Here is a 19,850-nt window from a genome sequence, read left to right as displayed (position 1 = left end):
GCAATATTGTACTCAGATCTTTATAATATCACTCTGAATATCATATAAAATTCATAAATTGTGACAGGTTTTTAAACAAAAATAAGTTAAAATCATCTTCTTTCGGTAAAATATATTATTTTTATACTTCATTTTAACTGTTTTATGTCACCATATTCCTTAATCGTTCACAATAATTAACAACATCATTATTTTAATGGTGAGTTCCAGGTAATATATGCAAGGCAGAAGACACTAGTGGATGTAATAGAATCATCCAGGTCCTGGCTGATGAATATCCAGAATTTAAAAATTGTCTCTGCACTACCGATGGCTTCTGTAGCATCACGACTTTGCTTGGGAAACAGTGCAACGTTAATAAAGGTAACTAAATATAAAGTTTTAATTATAAAGAGCGTGGTGGGTTGACTCGGGCTGGATGCCAGGTGCCTACCAAAGCCACTCTGTCATTCCCCTCCTCAACTAAACAAGAGAAAATATAATTAAAAGCTCATGGGTTGAGATAAGGACATTGATATCACTCAACAATTACCAACATGGGCAAAACAGACTCAATTTGAGGAGAATTTGCTGAATTTATTACTAATCATAAAGGTATTGAGAAATAAAATCTAAATCTTAACCCACTTTCCCTTCTTCCTGGATCTCTGCCTCCTTTCTGCCCAGCAGCAGGGAAACGAGGAATAGGATTATGGTCATTTCATCACAAATGCTTTTAGCTACTCCTTCCTCTCAGGAGGAGGACTCCTCACACTTACCCTGCTACAACATGAGGTCCTTAGCATGGGAGAACTTTCCTCCACAGACTGCTCCAGCATAGGTCGCTTTCATGAGCTGCAATTCTTCAGGAACAGTCTGCTCCAGCATCAGTCCCCCACAGGGTCACAAGTCCTGATAGCAAACATGTTCCAGCCTGGGCTCCTCTCCCTCTATGGGTTCACAGGTCCTTCCAGCAATATGCTCCACGGTGAGCTTCCCATGGGGTCAACAGCCTCCCTCAGGCATCTACCTGCTCCTACATGGGGTCCACCACAGGCTGTGAGTGGGTCTCTGCTTCCCAGTGGCCTCCATGGACTGCAGAGGCACAGCTGCCTCACCATGAGCTGTACCACAGGCTGCAGGGGAATCTCTTCTCTGGCACCTGTAGCACCTCATCCCCTCCTTCACTAACCTTGGTTTCTGCAGAGTTGTTACTCTGACATATTCTCCCTCCTCTCTCTCACTGTAGTTTGCTCTTGCACAGTAACTTTTTTCCACTTAATAAATTTGTTATCACAGAGGCATTACCACTGACCACCAGCACTGGTAGGCTCATCCCTGGCCAGTGTCAGCTGTGACACAGGGGAAGCTTCTGGCACCTTCTCACAGAAGCCACCTTCATAACCCCACCGCTACCCCGACCCCATGCTACCAAAACCTTGCCACACAAACCCAATGCAAGACCAAAAGTTTCTTTGCATATCTCTCAAATTTGATAATTACCCCCAAAATTAGTTTTGTCTTTTCTATGATTAGTCACACTCCAACATGCACATGAAGCAATGCCTATCTGCTTCAAGAGAAATAAACCCAATAAAATGCATGTAAGAAATTCAAACATCTTCTAAATCTCTTGCTCTGTACAGTGGAAAGAGTGACTGAAAATGTGATGTGTATTGAGGATTAGTTGTGTCTAAGGAGGCCTGGGTGCTATTGAATCTATCTTATATATAGAGATCCAAACCTAGGAGAGGTTGCTGGATGTAGGAAACACAGCTGCTACTTTCATAAAGCTGTACATAATATATAAAATGCATCCTTTGTAAAATTCTATTGTAATCAATGAGTGTATCTCCTTTAAATTTATTTTTTGTTATTCTGGGAACTCTTTTCCCTTTAGAAAGTCTGTCTCTGTACCTGAGAATTATTTAGTACATGAAAGGCTTGGAGTTTCTGATCTGACATCTCCTGGAGCAATGATTACCAAAGTTTACACAAGAGAGGTAAAATCGGCCAGTGAATGAGAGTCTGGAAAGTGAGCCCCAAGGATGATTTCTGGTGCTGATCTGTCACTTCTGCTGGTATCAACCATCATACACGAAGCAGTAAAATATATGGATTTATTGAAGAGGAAATAATAACATCCTGATCTGTTATTCATGGCCACAAAAAAGGAAAATGGGTATCCAAAACCTGACATTGATGTCGTTGGAACAGTGGTTTTGCTTCTAGCAACAAAATGAAGTAATTTTACATTTTTGCTGATTGTGATTACATTTCTCACAAGTACAGCAAAGAGTTTTGATGGAGTTACACTAGTATCAGTTTTATCTACAGTATACCTACCTATAGTAGCTTATAGTATTGGTAGATACTTTTGGGAGTAATTCTTCCTGTCTAACTTCAATGGCTATTTTAGAATCATAGAATCATTACGGTTGGAAAAGACCTTTAAGATCACGGAGTTCACCCACTAACCTCACATTGCCAAGCCCATAACTAAACCATGTCCCTCAGTACCACATCTAGATGTCTTTTAAATACTTCCAGGGATGAGGAATTCACTATCTCCCTGGGCAGCCCATTCCAATGCTTCATAACCTCTCAGTGAAAAAGTTCTTCCTAATCTCCAAACTAAACCTCCTCTGGTGCAACTTGAGCCCATTTCCTCCTGTCCTAAATGTAATGAACAAACCATCTTCTGGAATTGACCTTCTCTTTTTACAAATTATGCATTGAATTACAGTAATCCATGATATGTCTGATCTGTAGGTGACCAAAATTCTGTGAGGTGAATTCCTTTATGCAGTAATTTTAGTGAAGGCTTTTCCTATTACTCTCTGCAGCTGAATTGTAAAGTAGACTATTATAGAGCTACCAGGAGCATAAGGAATACTCATTAGTCCACAGGGCTCTGGAATTATTATGTATTTACATACAAGTTAGAATGGAACTAGAGCTGTTTCACTCATTTTTATGCATTAAGACAATTATCACTTTCCCGAGTTTGTTTTGAGTGACAATTCTTCAACTTCCATTTGATTTATGTCTCTGTTTGCACCTATTTGAGCAGAATATTTGGAAACTTCCTCCAGATCAGATACTGAGCTGAGTTTTAGGCAACACAGAAACCCCAAAGGCCAAAGACATCCAGAAGTACTAGAGAAGGACTGCAGTATTGCAAAACAACGCTGCCAAGAGGACCCTTACTGCTTTTTAGTGCAGAAGAGCTTCCAGCAAGCGTGCCAGGTAGATGGAGAAAAATGTAGGCTCCCAATGGTCTACCAAGAGTGTTTGTCAGCATGGAAAGAACTGAAGAAAACAGTGCTGGGAGAGTGCAAGTGCTCAGAACCACTTGAGATGGGATGCGTTAAAATATGGAAGGGAATATTTAACAACCCTTGTTTACAATACTCTCAAGAGAGCCCAGATTCGGCAGCTAGTGAAAATGATGATGATGATGATGACAATGATGATGTTGATGATGAGAAAAAACAAGACACTGACACAGGTGAGACGTATTCCAGAAGTCTGAATGTTTCAGTAGTGTGTGTGAGTCTGAAAAAGGTTTTCTTAGTCATTTGCAGCTTAGCATTGGAAACAGGATAGTTTTAAGAAGCTTATTTAGACACAAATGAATAATGTGATAACAAAATGATAGCCTGAGTGCAAATACTATTCTCCTTCAATGTGTTAATTTGATACAGCCTGATCCAAATCAGTCCCTTGCAGTATTACACTATAACTGGAAACAATATAAGAGCAATGAAAGTAATTTTCTAATAGCAAGAATTGTCTGCCTGCTTTGACTTCAGGTTCAGACAGAAGTAGTTAGTCAAGTCTGAAAACTCAATGCACTGATGAACGCATTAAAGCCTCCAGCCTTTATTCATTCACAAGAAATCTGAATTTATACTGCACTGAGAAGCATTAAAAACTCTTCTTGAGCTCACAGGATCTATAATTATCTGGAGAATGTTACCAGCAGCCATTAATAAACTCCCAAACTTACAAATATATCTAAAAGGTGATTTTGGAGTTTATTAACAAGCTGACAGTTCCTCTTTGGTCAGGCTAATTTGATTTACTCTTCTTTATTTTTAGTGCTGACACTATGCCAGCAATTCCGCCAATACTTTAAAGTTAAAAATTAAGCTAAGACATGATTTATAACCTGTGCCTGCATCTGTATCTTTTTGTTCTAGGCAATATTAGTATGGAAACAAAATTACAATGGAGCTTATCTGCTCTCTCCAAACAAGGTAAGCCTGAATTTACTTACAAATCCTAATGACTGGGTTTAGCTCTGTTTTCAGATAGTGTACAACACATCTCACGATTAAAATGAATAGTTTTAATTCAAGTTATTGAAAAGCAGGGAGTCAACAGATCCACTATATTTTCAATTAAGCTGCTGGTCAAATAAGAATACAAAAATGTCAGGTAACAATCTCGATCCTGTTAAGTTTACAGAGGCAAATCTTATCCCATAAACATTTTAGGGTCATAATTACTTAGATCTTTTTGTAAGGGTTATAGGATGTTGTAGTAGTGCAGGCAATAGTCACTCAAAGACGTAGAGAGTCTAAGTAATGCACATGCAGAGACGTACAAGGGCAACATAGTACAACCACCAGAGTTGACTCAAAGGCACCCTTCCTTTGCTAGCTATGTCCTTATATGCTGCTTCTGCCCATGAGATCACCCAGGGCCCAATTGATTAACTTGCAGCACCTGTTTCTGAAGTAGCATGCCAGCTGCATTAACTTATCCCTACCATCTTTATTCAAGCTGGCTGGTCCAAGCTACATCTGTGCCTACAATAGGATAGGCTAGAAATACTTAAACCAGCTTAAAATGTCATTTATATAATTTTCTCCATTAATTATTTCATAGTCTAGCATGAAACTGGAGTAGTTTCAAGTATCCACTATCCAGAAACTGCTATGTACCACGAAACAACTTCCATCTTGACAGTTTTCACTTTCTTCTCCCTTCTTATCTGGCAGGGGCAGAAACTTGCAGGAAGGTTGCTTATGAGGGCCAAGCAGTGGAAGGGAGAAGTATAGAGATCACACAATGGGCTTAAAAGAGGCAATGCTGGAAGAGCTGGATCAGAGCTTTGGGGAGTCAAATTTAGTTTTAATGGGAATGTTACAGGCAGGATAACCACGAATTATCACTTGATAGAAGTTTTCTTGTGATTTTGTTTTAAAAACTGTTATTCTTTTTAGCATACACAGCAAACAGAACCTGTTTGGATGTGAACAAGGAGTGTGTTGAAGATGAAGTATGTAACAAACAGTTGTCCCTGTACCTTAAAGTTTGCTCAGTAAATAAAATTTGCAACATGGAAGAATGTCAAGAGGCCACAAGGTTCTTCTATCAAAATATGCCTTTTGAAGTTGCTCAAATGATGATATTTTGTGATTGTATCCAGCCTGATGAATCCTGCCAGAGAGCAGAAGAACTTCTCCATGGCAAACCCTGTGCATTTACTGCAGTTCCGCCCCCATCATGTCTGAATGTAATCCAGATTTGTGAAGAGAATGAATTGTGCAGGTATGTAAAGAAAGATTTTGCCTAGTAATGTGCCCATGAAACCAGATTTCATCAAATAATTTTTATATATACATATACACACATATGCCATGAATGTCATCTATAGCATTTTTTTTCTGCACTTAATCTGTTTTATGTTATTACTAGTGTTTGACATCTTCACAGGTGTCTGCATCTGCTGTGGTAATTCCGCAAGCAAACCGAAAATGTTCAGTTTCAGAAAGGTCTAGAATCTAGTGTGGGTTTTGCTTCTCCTTCATGACCCTTAACACTGTTTCTGCTGGACAAACTATGCTGTTGCGTATTTTCATTACCACTTTCTTTAGATAAGGTCTGCCAATTTGCACCTTTGCTCTCTAGCAGTTTGCACAAATTCTGCAGCAGACCAGACAAAGTTTGTTTGGCTAAAGTAATTACCTCCTCCACTACTGAGTCTGACCCTTTACACCCAATGGTACAAACACTTGGCCCTTTCAGGAAACTGTTGTGTTATCCCTTTCATCTTAAGCATATTGTTACTTTAACAAAGCTGCCCTGAAACATGTGCAGACTACCAAACTCATGAAGAATAATGCAGTTTTCAGATTTTGATTTTACTTTAGAAAACACCTAACAGGATATTCACAGTTCAACGCAATTGCCACCATTTGTGCATGGTCAATTGGCTCACTTTGGTTTTCAGTGTAGTCACCAGTTCCCTTGTGGGCTAGTCCTTAATTTCACCTCAAAGCCATGCTCAATTTAACCTTTGCTCAATAAAACAGGAGGCCAGGAGACACTTTCAGTTCTGTGCAGGCTGTTCAGATTGACGTCAATGAGAATTGCCCCTTTTTATGTCAAGAATTGGACTAAAAATGTGTATCTGTGCATGTACATGTGTAGACATGTAATGTCATAATGGAGATTTGCTGAATTACCCGTTATTTTAAGAACATTAATGTTTCCTGGCAATGACAATAAGTTAATATAATTAGCAAAATTAGTCTGTGAATTATGACTAGCCCTATCTGTAAATCAGGAGATGCATAAAAATAATTCCATTAGCATAGAGGTGGCACCTGCTTTGAAACCTTTGCTTGTGTAATGAAAATATTTGCAATAACATCCTAGCTGATATTTTAACAGTCTATGTTTTTCCATGTGACTTGCTTGTTACAGCCACACAGTATCAACAGTAAATTAATAGCCTAATTTAATGATTAAGGTAATCATGGTTTAATATATTAATGTACAATACACAACAACAATTTACTTTCATTATCCCTTAATATTTAATCCAAGTGATAAATTGGTTTCTAATTAATTTCTATAGATTTATTAGTTAACTTTTAATAGATGTTTTCTATTGTTACACATAGTGCCTCAAAGCCCAATTTTATTGTAGACTAAGAGCAAACAAACTGAAATCATTTGAGATTACTGAGCTGGGAAACAAGGTAATTCTTCGAGTAATTTATCTCCAGTATCAGTTAATCTTTAAGGTTAACTGAATTACTTCTAATTTTTCCTGAGCCTTGGACACTTTGTATTTTATTAGCATTCAGAGGGAGGAGGGGTTGGCATTGGATGTAGATTATTTTATGTAAAATAAGTTGAATATTCATTCTTCCTTCACGCTTCCCAGAAAACTGATCCACTATTTTGGTTTCATTATGATGACTGGTCTAACTGCTTTACCCACATGTCTTCCCTAAGGATGAGAGACTTATTATTCACACTGATTTTTTGCTGGAACCTGGGAAAATCTCCACAGGTGCTGATTAGAAGTGCAAGTTTTCAGTAAAACTAATTTTTTCTGAAATTACAATTTTTCATATTTCACTCAAACCAATTAAGTGCAGACCAGAGCAGCTATCACTGAATATTGTGACTTTTAAGGCTTAAGTGGTAGCACGGGAACATACTACCTTTTCATGATGATCCTTAAATGTCTTTTTGTGAAATGAGAGAGATTTATTAGCTGTCATTGTATACTTCTTTTTTTTTTTTTTCCACCAGGAAAAGATACACAAGATTTTGGTCAAAGTGTTGGAGACATGTAACAAAAAAATGCTACAATGACAAAGCTTGTCTTGAAACTTTAATCAAGGGTGACATGCTCTGTTCTGCAAACGCTGATTGCAAAGCAGCCTACATTGGCACCTGGGGCACAATGCTACGTGTAGAGTGCACCTGCCAGAATTTACCTCCCACAGAGCAGTCTTTGTGCAAGCTTTTCCATCACATGCTTCACAGCAAATCGTGCTTCAGTGAGTTACGTGAGTAACACATAATACTTTAAAGAATAATTCGTTTTAGAAGGTATTGAAAGGCTTATATCAAATCTTTACACATCTTTGCTACCACTGATTTTGCCAAGATTTGTATTTTTGGTTTTTTTAATAAAAATAATTTTTTTCTCTAGTTTAGGGGATTATTTTAATTAGTTGTAAATCAATAAAATAGACGTCTTGCCTCATTACATGAATTTACTGGAGTAAAAACAAAATAATAGTTTCTGGGGCCTATAATATTATCCAGGTTAGAAAAGGCCTTCCTGTTATTGACTTAACGCTGTACTTTAGTGTGATGTCTTCACAAATAGTATGATACATTATCTTGCTTTTCCTTTCTTTTCTTCTTGAAGTTTAAATATTAGTATAGTTTACACACATTTAGCAACAGACTTCATAGAAATTCCAATGATTTAAATAGGACTTCTCAAACAAAACAGTTCTGTGAATGAAGGCTTCAGTAGAAACATTGGGAATCCCTCAGATGAAATGGTTGCTCTTTCTCAGAACCAGTAGAGCCTCTCACGTGTTAAATCAGCTACTTACCTTTCCTACATATAGAAGTCCTTGCCAAAACATTGTTTAGGGAGAACTGATAGTGCAATGAATGGCAATATGTGAGAAAATATTAATGTTTTAGTCTGGCTCAGAAGTGTGCCTTTGAAGTAAATTCCCTCTTTATCCCTACTGTGCTACGGGTCACATCACAGAGTGGCTCCACATTACAGGGTGTTTCCTGGACCCCTGCAGCCTAAAACTGAACCTGAAGGTTCATCTGTCACTTCTGCAACACTTCAGCTACGTCCAGGGATCTAGTCCATGTGCCAGTTTAAAGACCAAAGTTATGTCTTCTCAAATTCCTGATTATCACACCAACTATTTTGCGATATAAATCCTCTCAGGATACACTACTTGCTGGTGCGTGGTTTCCTATGTCAATCATCTGTTAAACGTAATCATATATATTCTCAGCTTGGGGGAGGTACTATCTCTAAACATTTCAATGAAAAGCAATGACTACTTCACAGTTCCATCTGATGGACTGTCTTTTAAAAACATGTATTAATTGCATGCACATACTTCATTGAATGAACTAGCTAATCTTTTAGTTTTAGCAGCGAAAATGTTACCACCGATAAAGGTAATAATCAAAGTCTACCCAGAAATTAAAATCAAGATGCTGAAACACTGCCCTTAAGCTTAGTTAATCACTACTAAAATTCAGACTCTGAGAAAAGTTTAAAAATCTTGTGCCAACACCCCTGGAAAAGTGATACCAGTAACACTGTTAGATTTGAGGCTGCCCTGGCAGTGTTTTGCCAATGAACACTATTTGTTTGCTTCCATAAATGGCTGCATCTAATGATCCAAATGAGTGATCATATCATTGTGTTAGTTACTCTTTACCTATAAAGCAAAAAGATGACCCTCATGTCATAATAATCAGATCATTGCTCGTCAGCTTTTGCCATTCCCTGAAGCAGTCTTAGGACAAAACGTTTTTTGTGATGGAAGCTTCCCTAATCTAATTGGGATTAAAGTACAGGAGCTGGCTTGCTCCTGTGGTCAAACAAATTCCTTCTAGTTAAACAAGAGCAGTTTGGAGATCCAGGGCCTTTGGCTGAGTAAAGGATTGGCACCTACTCTATGGAACATTTGCAGAGTCTTGTGAATTTTTCTTTTTTTTTTTGTAGATATCTGCCTCTAACACAGCTAAACTGAAGAGAGAGATGATCATGAGTTTGATTGTAGGGCATCGGTGTTCAGAGATATGGAGTGAGTGCTCTATTGTAGATCTCATCCAACCCCTCCTGCAAACTTGTCATCCAGTCTGGGTGTGAACTTTGGATAACTTTCAGTCTTACAGTGGTGTTGATTTTAAACACTGAAAACTTTCTGAGTATGCAAATACCCAGAATACATATATTTTAAGATACATTAATGATATTACGCCTACAAAGTGGACGGACCTTTGTGAAACTGTTGAGGTCTAGCAATTCATTTGGAGAATAAGCTTTCCCTTTTGAAAATGATTTCAAGCTACTACCCATTTCTCATGACTTCTGGTATGATGGGCCCACTTCTTTTGGTGGTTCTATTTCTAAAATTGTTTCTATGAAAAGATATTTTAAGCTGTTTTGAGGCAGAGCATATGTTTTAAGTATACTTGTCCCTCACAAGACAAACTTCAAGGGAGGTACAATTGAGATGTCAAAGGAAGAACTTCCATTCACTTTGTTCATCGAGTATCACTAAACAATATTTTTAAATAGCTGTCTGTATCAATTCTGTGACTCTCATCAAAACACAAATCAGTAATATTCACTTAAATTATTAAAGTAAAATTTTTAATATATATTTTCTTTCTAATATTCAGGTCAAATTCCCATTAAGAAGAAAGAATTTAATTGGGTAAATATAGAAGTACCGGGAGAAAAGCTTTCCAGAGCACAGCTCCATTCTTCCTCAATTAATGGTGAGTTTGAGCAAATTGGTCCATGATTTAATTTCAAATACTCTTGAGATTTCCATTGTGTATGATAGGGAAGACTAGAGGTTAGACCCCTTGGGTGGGTTCAGGCAATTGAGCTTCATCTGTTGCTACTCCACTCAACATAATGTGGAAAAATCTCTCTACCTGTTTGGCTTAGCTTATATAACCACAAAATAAAGATAATGAGACTGAACCAATTTCTCTGATAAGTGGTTTGAAATAGATGTCTCACAATCACTGTATCATAATTGGGGCAAATTGATCTATTAAGCCCGCCAGAGCCTGACTCTCTGTACAGTCATTAGAGAGTAGCAGTCATAATGTGTATACAAATTATTAGCTTTGATGTCACACCTACTTCTATCTCTTTTGACTTCTTGTGCCACAGTAGTTAGAACAATGAAATTAGGAAGCGGCAGTAAGTGGCCCTAGAAGAGGCTTGTATTACACTCCATCACACTTTACCTTTTCATGCAACAGAACAGCACACAACTGCAGATTATGATATCTTCATGGGCTGAATTGCTGCATGGTTTTATTTCCATGGATTTACAACAGTAATCAAGTGACATAAAGCTAGAAGATATTGAATTAATTACAGAATTAATACACAATTTTCCTCCTAGTTGTAATAATATTGATTTTATATTTCCTTTCAAAGGACCTGATTACAGAGTGATAATACTAAAGATCTTAATGCACAAATATTGACTCTAATGAATATTAGATGTTCTACCTTGCATGCGAAGATTAAAATACTCCAGACACTGTTGTGAAATAGTTTCTAGAACTCTTCATACTGAACACCTTTAACAGTGAAAAAAAACCATCCAAGCTCTGCATGCAGTACAAAATGAAGGGATTTCTACCAGCTCCACCCATCAACTATTGCAAGAGGGTAACCTGTGAAACATAAGAATAGATACATGGGAATGGGATTCTTGAGACCTGAATGTGATTATTCAAGCATTCAGCTGTATTTTTAGTATTAAATTACTTACCTAAGAATCATTCATGTCATCTCAGTGCTCTGTATAGACAGAGAAGAAAGTCAGGGATCCTCAGAGGAAGATTAATCCCACCTTTTCAGACTGTCTTTTCTGTGCCCTGGAAATGTTGGCCTCTCTTTGTGAGCTGCAGGGGGGAGCCTGAAACTCCAGCTGAAACAAGACTCTAGTGGTTAAATAACACAAGTTATAATGCAAGAAATCCTGAGCTAAGCGAGAAAAGGTAAAATGTGAGACAGTTCACTGCTGTGACTAGTTCTAGCTGCAGACCTTCCCCTCAGAGATTCAAATAAATGTCTTCAAAATCCAACCTGCACCTAGTTGATTCTGTTCTCGCTGAAGTCTGAATATTTTCCAAAATCCTGTCCTTGATCTCTTAACAGAATTTTGAATAGCCTTAGAAAAACAAAATGAATACTGACCAGCCTAAACCACACAATAAAATATTCCTTCTATTGGAGCTGTCGTGTATGCTAGCTGGGAACTCACTAAGCTATAAACATCTCTTAGGAGGCCAGGTCAAGGAGAAAAATCTGATTTGGGATATCTACCTGATGATAAAAAACATATTGCAAATAAGTTTCATAAAGCTCACTTCCAAAAACCTACCCTAGTATCCCACTCATACGCCACTAAATGTGCATTACTCAGGCTGGAAAGGGAGTTGTGATCTTTACAAAATATTTATCTTTACTGAAATCAAATCCCAAGAAGAATCCCAAGTTCCAGAGGGAAAACAATTAGGTTGTCAAATATAGATTTTGAAGATATTTGAAGATATTTGCTTCTTGGCTATTTTCTGCTTGGAAAAGCAGCAGATTCAATTTCCTGATATCTTTTCCCTACAGCAAAATCTCAGAAGAATCCTTTATTTAGCTTGTCACTGAAAGATACAAGGATATCTTTCACCATGACTGTCTACAGATGAACATGCACAGAGGAAACTCAATATTTCTTCAACTGCTGCTTGTTTAAAAAGCACTTACCATTCCACAAAACATTTCTCCATTCTGTTCAGTGGCATTATAAATCATGACATTGGATAAGGTTTTAATAAAAGGAGTCTTTCGTAACAAATATTAAATCTAAACATATATACATATATTAATATATGTTTGGAAATAAATACAATCCTCTTCAGTTGGACAAATGCTATTCCAGTTTTGGCATGATAACAGGATTGTTTAAAATGCATTTACACTATTGGCGTATCCAGGAGGGCAGAGGCCAACCCAGTCATCTGTGAGCTGCTACAACCCTGCAAACAAGATGTGCTGTGGCAGAGTGCTAACCATATGAAAAGTTAATGAGACTTGCTGTAAGCTTAGATGGGGCCAGAATTTTATGTCATTTTGGAAACAACATCAAAATGCAATAAATCAAACAAAAATTCTCCCAACTTCAAAAATGTTATTGCCTACCTAGTTATGCACTTTCAGCCTGCATTTGACTTTATCTTACACAAATTATCTCCATGATTTTACAGATCCACATGATTTAAAAGATTGCTTCCCACACTTTAATTTGAAAGATGATTCATGTGTAAAGATAAGCATTTGCTTTCATCAGCATAGAGCTTTGGAGCTAAAGTATTTTTTCACTGGAAGAGAAAGCAAGAACTCTTACCTCATTCTTATGAGATATAATAAAAATAGGCTTGACTCAAAACTGTTGAAATTAATCTAATTTCATCTTAAATTGTAGGGTTATCATATATTTCCTAATGAGTTTTGCTGTGCAGAGAACCTAGATAAACAAGTAATTGGCAGAGTTTATCTATAATTATACCAGTTGCTGTGGGAATTGAGATTAGTTCAGCTCCAGTGACTTTAATTTGTAAAGTAGGAAACATTATCAATCTGATAGTTTTATATATGTAGAAAAAAACCTGAAACAAGCTATGGGTAGCCAAGAAACTTCTGAGAACTAGGTGGAATTAATTTATCTGATGAATATTCACAACCATTTCACTAGGTTTGCATAAACTGTAGATTTACACAAGAGTGTAATCTCACTAATTGCGCCAGCTACTGAGAGCACAGCTACCAAACTTCATCACTGGAAACGCCCTACACAGAAAGCTCCATCAAGCACTCCAGTGGTACCTGCAGCCTCAGCCATTGGGTCCTTGAGGTTTGCAGCCTATCCTAAGAAGGGCAAGACATTAATCATGCAGCTGCAGTGGTCCTGCTACAGACCTGCCTCAAGGTGAGAAGGTCCACAAGCTTCTCATGATCACTGGCCCCTCCAAGGTCACAGCAGCCCGCCCAGCACCTCACAGCCCTTCCTATTGCAATGGAAGTGACTGTCCTCCTCTTGTGTTGATTCACTCTCTGACAGATCAAGACAGAAAACATCTCATATTTTAGCAACTTCCTGTAAGAAGTCTTTGGACAGTGTGCCTTTCTTTCTTCAAGGTATATGTAGATATTCATATCCCTTTGCCCATGTAGTCAGAGAACCCAAATCAGGTTTTCTCTTCTGTACCTCAGTAAGTGGAAGAGAAGTGCTGAAATAGACAGCTGTTTCTTATAAGAGTAATGACATGTATGCTGCATTTTTTCCCATCTCTGCTTAACCATGTTTTTAATGCTTGTTATGGATCTGTCTGCTCTAAAGTGAGCTGTGATTCATAGAATCATCATAGAACGGTAGGGGTTGAAAGGGACCTTTAGAGATCACCAAGTCCAACCCCCCGATATCTAACATCTTATTTAGAATCTGTGTCTGTGAGTACAAATTTGGCCAATCATCTCATCAATAAAGGCTGGATATTTGAGACGGTCCCATAGAATGAGAGCCAGGGTTGTTTACTGATCCATAACTACAAATGTGTCTAATTTCAGTTCATGTTTCTATTGTTTGTTTAGGGCACTAGTTTTTAAGCCTTAACTCATTGTTATTAAGTTCATGTTCAAATGATCAATATCACGTACACAGAGACCAAAATGGGATCATAGAGCCTATTATGTCACACAGGAATCTAAATATAGTTTCTGGTAGTTTTCATAATTATATTTATTAACTTCCCTAGCACTATTTCACATTTCAGGAACTGGTTGGACATAGATTAACAGTAAAAAATGATATAAAATATTCCTTCAGAGTTTTAAAGAAGAACAGAACACCTACTGAAAGACATGCACCCCAAGAATATTTAAGTGAAGCTAGGTAAGCATACTCAAGTAGTTAAACCAGAAAAAATATACAAACTGAAGAATTTGCTATTCAGCCACAAAACTGTGCCCTCTCCTAGCCTTACAAACTCCCTTACTTCTCAGAAGGCAGGAGAAGATACATAGCTTTTAGCATGATCTCATCATTAATATCTTTCTTGCGTTCCACCTAGAACTGAAAATGTTATAACCAACATCTGTTTTACCAGCAATTACTTCACCACAACCATAGCATTTCATAAGGTTTTGACCGAAAACCCCCCCCAACCACAAACATTTTGATTTAATAATTTCAAAATGTTTTATCAAAATTAAACTTTTTTCCCAATTTTTAAAAGAAAAACATTGTAATTTTTTCATTAAATTCTGTTAGCCTGTTCTTAACCATCCATGACTGTCACTTTCAATATTTTTTCTAGGCTTGTGGGAAGTGATGTACTGAAAAAAATCCATTTGCCTTAATTATGTGTGAACCTCACTTTCCACTTCAAAACACCTAGGAAATTTTTGACCCTAAAACTGCGGGAGCAGTTGCAGAAAGTTTTTTTAAATGATTGTGTACAGTTAAGATTCAGAAACTTCAAAAGAAGTCTAAAGGACTTTCTTTTCCTAAAATTCATCACCTTAAAGAAATAAGTTGTAACTTGAGAGGAGGGCTAACTACTGATCTTTTTTTAAATGTATGAAATTAGCAGTACTCCACTGAGACTAAGATGGAGCTTACTCCTCTTCCCTCAAAAATTCACTACATAAACCATTTTTCAGTAGCTTGCTGCATTTAAGTGCAAACTTTGATGGTTCAGTTACTCCTTTAATTTTTCTTCCACTGGAAAGCTTGATAGTTTGATAGCTTTTGAGAAAAAATGATAATAATAAAAAACAGACTGTTCCAAAGCCCTGCTCAGTTCTTGCCTACTGCTTGCCTTGTTGTAGAGTATATATGCAGTGTCTCGTACTGGAGCTGCTGCAGCATCCATACTGCCCATGTCTGTATTACACTACACATTGTGTTTGTTGCATATATGTAGTGTATACAGAAGTGTCTCATTTAGGGTCCGTGTGTCCACATGCACAAACGTACACAATATATAATAATTGATAACTGATTCAGAGAGAAGAATTTGGCCTTCTCCTGGTGATGAGGCTCGGGCTCCATCTCTTCTTCAGTATTTCATTGACCAAGTACATAAGGTGGAACACCTTGGGAACAGCTAAAAGGCCACCTTCTGCCACTCTGCATTTGAGTTCCTGTATAAACAAAACTTTGGGTTTTTTTCAATTGTATAAATACAGAATCAGTGCAATAGGAAAATTACAGAAAAGTCTCACATTTTATGCTTGCAGCTCTGGATCTGAGGCCTCTCATCAAGTCATCCAACCTCTTCAACCCAGGTGCAGGGCTTAAGTCACATTCTGAACTGAAACTTTTCCTTCAGAATATTTTATCAAAGCCGATGGATTCATTCGTCCAGGAAAAATAAGTTTCTCCTCATTTGGAAAACGAAAGTTGAAACAATTCCCAGTTTTTCAAGAGTTGAAATTTTTAGCACATAAGCCACTTAAGTGACTTCTTGGTAAGAAGCCAAAAAGAAAGAGGAAACTCCACAGGCATGGGGCCCAGAAGCAGTGTTAGATCCCATTTTACATTAATTTGATTCTAGATCAAGTATTGTTGCACACTGCAATTATGGTAATATGTGAAAAAGGAAAAGAAGTCTAGCAAATAAGTATGAACCAGGTCTTCTCTGACATACAGAATAAAATTAACATCTTAAAATCAATGGGGAAAATGCTGCAAAACACAAATCAGAGTAACAAGTTGTTGTAGTTCCCCTGGAGTGGAATAGTGTAAAAGGTAGTGCCACACATAAGCACTGCTATTGGATCTGGTATTTACTAAAAAGATTCTGAAAATAGTTTTGAACCAACTGGTGAAGGAAGAGTTATTCTTACCATTGTCATTCTTTTAGTTACTGATGTCAGAATTGATTGCTAATTTATCTTACCTATGTATGCATTCCAATTCAGATCTCAAATCTGATTCTTACTACAGAAGTTTCAGGTCTGCTTTCTGTTTTCTACTTCTAGGTGAAACAGTCTACATTATTGCCTATTCCTTCTGCATAGTTCTCATCTTAGGAATAGTGCTGTTGACTCTCCTAAAGATCAGGTAATTTGACTGGGATATTAATCATTGGTTCTAGGAAATTGGAAAAGCAAAAAATAAAATGTTTTGACTTAGTTAAGAGGTTGGCACTGCGATTGTCTTTAAAAACAGTGCAGAATGCCCCAGTGATGGAAAGAACTGACATTGCGGGTGTCAGCCAGAAAGAGTGAAATATGATGCGTATCTACAATGCTCTCCATTCATGCCGAGATCCCAGGTTTCAGGAGGTTTCATTTCCTGTCCCATGGCAGGGAAAAGTGAAATCTGAATTCAGAAATTCTGCAAGTCTACCTTCCTAGCCCTGTAGCAGGCAGAAGTAATGCAGAAAGGAAATGAGAACACACAGCATTATAACATGTTCAGAAACCAAATTGTGAATGCTGCTATTGTAGTTACTACCTTGCCATTTTTGCTGATAGGATTCTGTAAACATTGCCTCCCTTCCCAAAGTATGAGAAACTGCCCATAGACCAATGCTTGGTAAGAAAACAGAAATGTGCATTCACTTAGTCAAACGAACGTGGCCTTTTTTTAAATGATACATTTTCTTGGAGCAAATTAAATGGCCAGATTTCAAGAATTACATTGTCAGATGATAGGTAACAGAACATGATGTAGCAGGAGCTATATATAGTGGGAGGGATATTGAGTCAAATTTCGTTATTAAATTCAGAGGCAGATCAAAGAGGAATCATGCAGAAAAATGCAAAAGGCAAGTCTAGGATATATGGGAACAGAGGCTTTCTCTTTAGGTTTGCAGTTACAGGAATATCAGCATATAAATAAAACTCAGATTTAAAGAATACAAGGGATGGAAGAAAAAACAGTACATTAATAACAGTGAAGGGAATTATTTTATACCACAGTGTTCATCATAAAAAGAGGGAAATTTTGCCACTGATTTCAATTAAGCCAAAGTTCAAACTAAGAGCTGTATAGTTTATTGTTAAATACATGCACATTCTTTGTTTTCAGGGCCTGCAGACCAAAACATGAGTCAAGGAGTCCCTCGCCAGACCATTCTTCTGAAACATTTATGGTCCATTATAAAAGTCACAGATGAACTACCCTGTTGCTTATGCTTTTCAAGGATGTTCTTGAAAGCCAACCTGTTGTACATATGCGATAGTAAAATATATATTAGAAAACTTACTTTAAATTATGGAATTTTGTAGTTGAGCATACAAAAGATTTTTATATTTATTAACACACATTAAACCTTTCACAAGCTAAAAAAAAAAAATTCGAAGGGTGTTCTCTTTCATTTGTGTAGATTCATAGATCTGTCCTGCGCTGCACATTTCCCACTTCTTTAGATGCACATGACAATGGTATAACTGCTGTATCAGCATTAATTTGCCTAAGAGTGGCAATCTTTGGAACCCACCCTTCTGATCTGAACTCATCTGGCAAGGGAAAAAAAAAAATCCACTGAGAAACTTTTGGGAGGGCTGCTCATTAATATGTTTGCAGTGGTTTTGTACATTAGGTTCCCAGGTACCAAATACTTGATGTGATGTTTTTAAGGCAGCAGTCACAGTTAGGCTGCCTGAAGGTTAGTGGTGGAACACTCGTGGGGCAGGAGGATATCAGGATTACAAGCCCTTTCAGTACAAAGAGGCATTCAGTTCTGTCTGTCTGGGCTCCTGCTTTGACTCCAGCATGTTCTTGCTGAAACTGTTTTTTCTTTCTCCTCCAATATGCTTCAAAAGGAAATCAGTGAGTCTTGCCAATGTGAATATAGTAATTTTAGAAAGCATTTTGTGGCCTGGACATCCAGTAGGAAAAGCCACTTGCTTGAGCCTGAAGTGACTACTTCTCAAGAGAGAAATTATGGCTTGTCTCACCATCTGTGTCTCCTGTTCATTGTCTCCAGGCAATTCCTGAAGTGCCTAATTCTCCCTGTGCACTGTACTGGGAGTCATGGTCTCTAACACACCACTCTGGATACCACTTTCTGGCCATGAGTTCTGGATTTCTCCCTGTAGCTGAGCTGTTTTGCTACATTTAACCTTCTATTTACTAGCAATTAGCTGTCTTTGTTAGATCTCTGTAATGATCTGCTTCTGGTCAGCACAGTATAATAGGCTGGCATTTCTTATACAGTCGTTCCCATAAGTAGCATATAAATTGTCTTCTTATGATAACATCTGAGGAATTAATTTTATCTTGAATTTGATTAATTTGAATTTTGTCTGAATTTCAACTAAACGTAACTCACCCAACAAACAGTGCCATTCCTGAATTCCTGAATTCAGCTCCAGTTCTGACCATGACTGATTCAGATCTAGGGCTATAAATTTACGATGTGATCAGAAGAGCAGGAATCTCTGCTCTTCTGTGTGACTTTTGCTTCTGGCTTTGGTAGCTTGTGAAAGGATTTAATGTGAGAGCAAAATCTTAGGTGTGCAATACTATTGAAGAGAGTTTTAAACATTTTTAACAATTATCACAACATACATTTTCTCTTTCTTTAGGATTTGCATAAAGCTAGAAGTTCATTTTTGTTTTGCAGCCAAATGTTATTTCATTACTAAGTCAGTTTTTGGCCAAAAATTGCAAGAGAAAAGTGTAAAGGTGGTTAGTTTGTTAATAAAAAAATATCAGTCCAGCAATTTGCAGCATTTAGTTTATCTCCCACCATGTAGATATTTTGAAAGTAGTACATTAATATTCTTGATCTTAAAAGTATGAAGTTCAAACTGAAAATACTGGTAAAGTACTGTTATCAGTGTTCAATAAACGATTTCTTCATAGAGAAAATATACATATGAAGTGAACTCTAAGTTGGTTTTCAATCTGGCTTCAAAACCCAGTAATGCAATGCTGAACCTTCTGTGTTACAAAATTTAAAAAGATCTACTCATATACAAATTTAACTAAATCTCATCCATAAAAAACATCTCTTTTAACTTTATGTCTTACAAATTTTATTTTCTAATTGCCTTATTTTTAGATACTAGGAACTCAACTAATATACGTGCTTAGACACACACTCACACACACACACACATATAAGTATGTAAGCTGTATTTGAAACTGAGGGCAAGTATTTGAGTTACTCTGAAAGACAGCGAAGTATTTAGTGGCTATCGTGTTGCTTCTGTAATTTCACAGGATCTCTTCATTAGATGCTTGGAAAAGTACATTTCTTTCATTATACATGCAAAATGTATTCTTTTGGTTTATATT

At 37.2% G+C, this 19,850-nt stretch overlaps 1 protein-coding gene across 1 annotated transcript in view; it reads left to right on the top strand.

Moving 5' to 3' along the window:
• Positions 1 to 17,721, top strand: part of GFRAL (GDNF family receptor alpha like) — a 31,800-nt gene extending 14,079 nt beyond the window's left edge. The window contains exons 5-12 of the mRNA XM_061989174.1: positions 205 to 363; positions 3,053 to 3,490; positions 4,185 to 4,241; positions 5,214 to 5,541; positions 7,540 to 7,799; positions 10,192 to 10,290; positions 16,580 to 16,661; positions 17,634 to 17,721. Of these exons, the coding sequence (XP_061845158.1) occupies positions 205 to 363; positions 3,053 to 3,490; positions 4,185 to 4,241; positions 5,214 to 5,541; positions 7,540 to 7,799; positions 10,192 to 10,290; positions 16,580 to 16,661; positions 17,634 to 17,721 (1,511 nt within the window). The remainder of the gene's footprint in view (positions 1 to 204; positions 364 to 3,052; positions 3,491 to 4,184; positions 4,242 to 5,213; positions 5,542 to 7,539; positions 7,800 to 10,191; positions 10,291 to 16,579; positions 16,662 to 17,633) is intronic.
• Positions 17,722 to 19,850: the final 2,129 nt, after the last annotated feature.

This window comes from Colius striatus, chromosome 2, assembly GCF_028858725.1.
Source record: "Colius striatus isolate bColStr4 chromosome 2, bColStr4.1.hap1, whole genome shotgun sequence".
Classification (NCBI taxonomy): Eukaryota; Metazoa; Chordata; class Aves; order Coliiformes; family Coliidae; genus Colius; species Colius striatus.
Note: the sequence above shows the minus strand (reverse complement) of the source record. Positions and strands in the feature narration are given on the sequence as shown.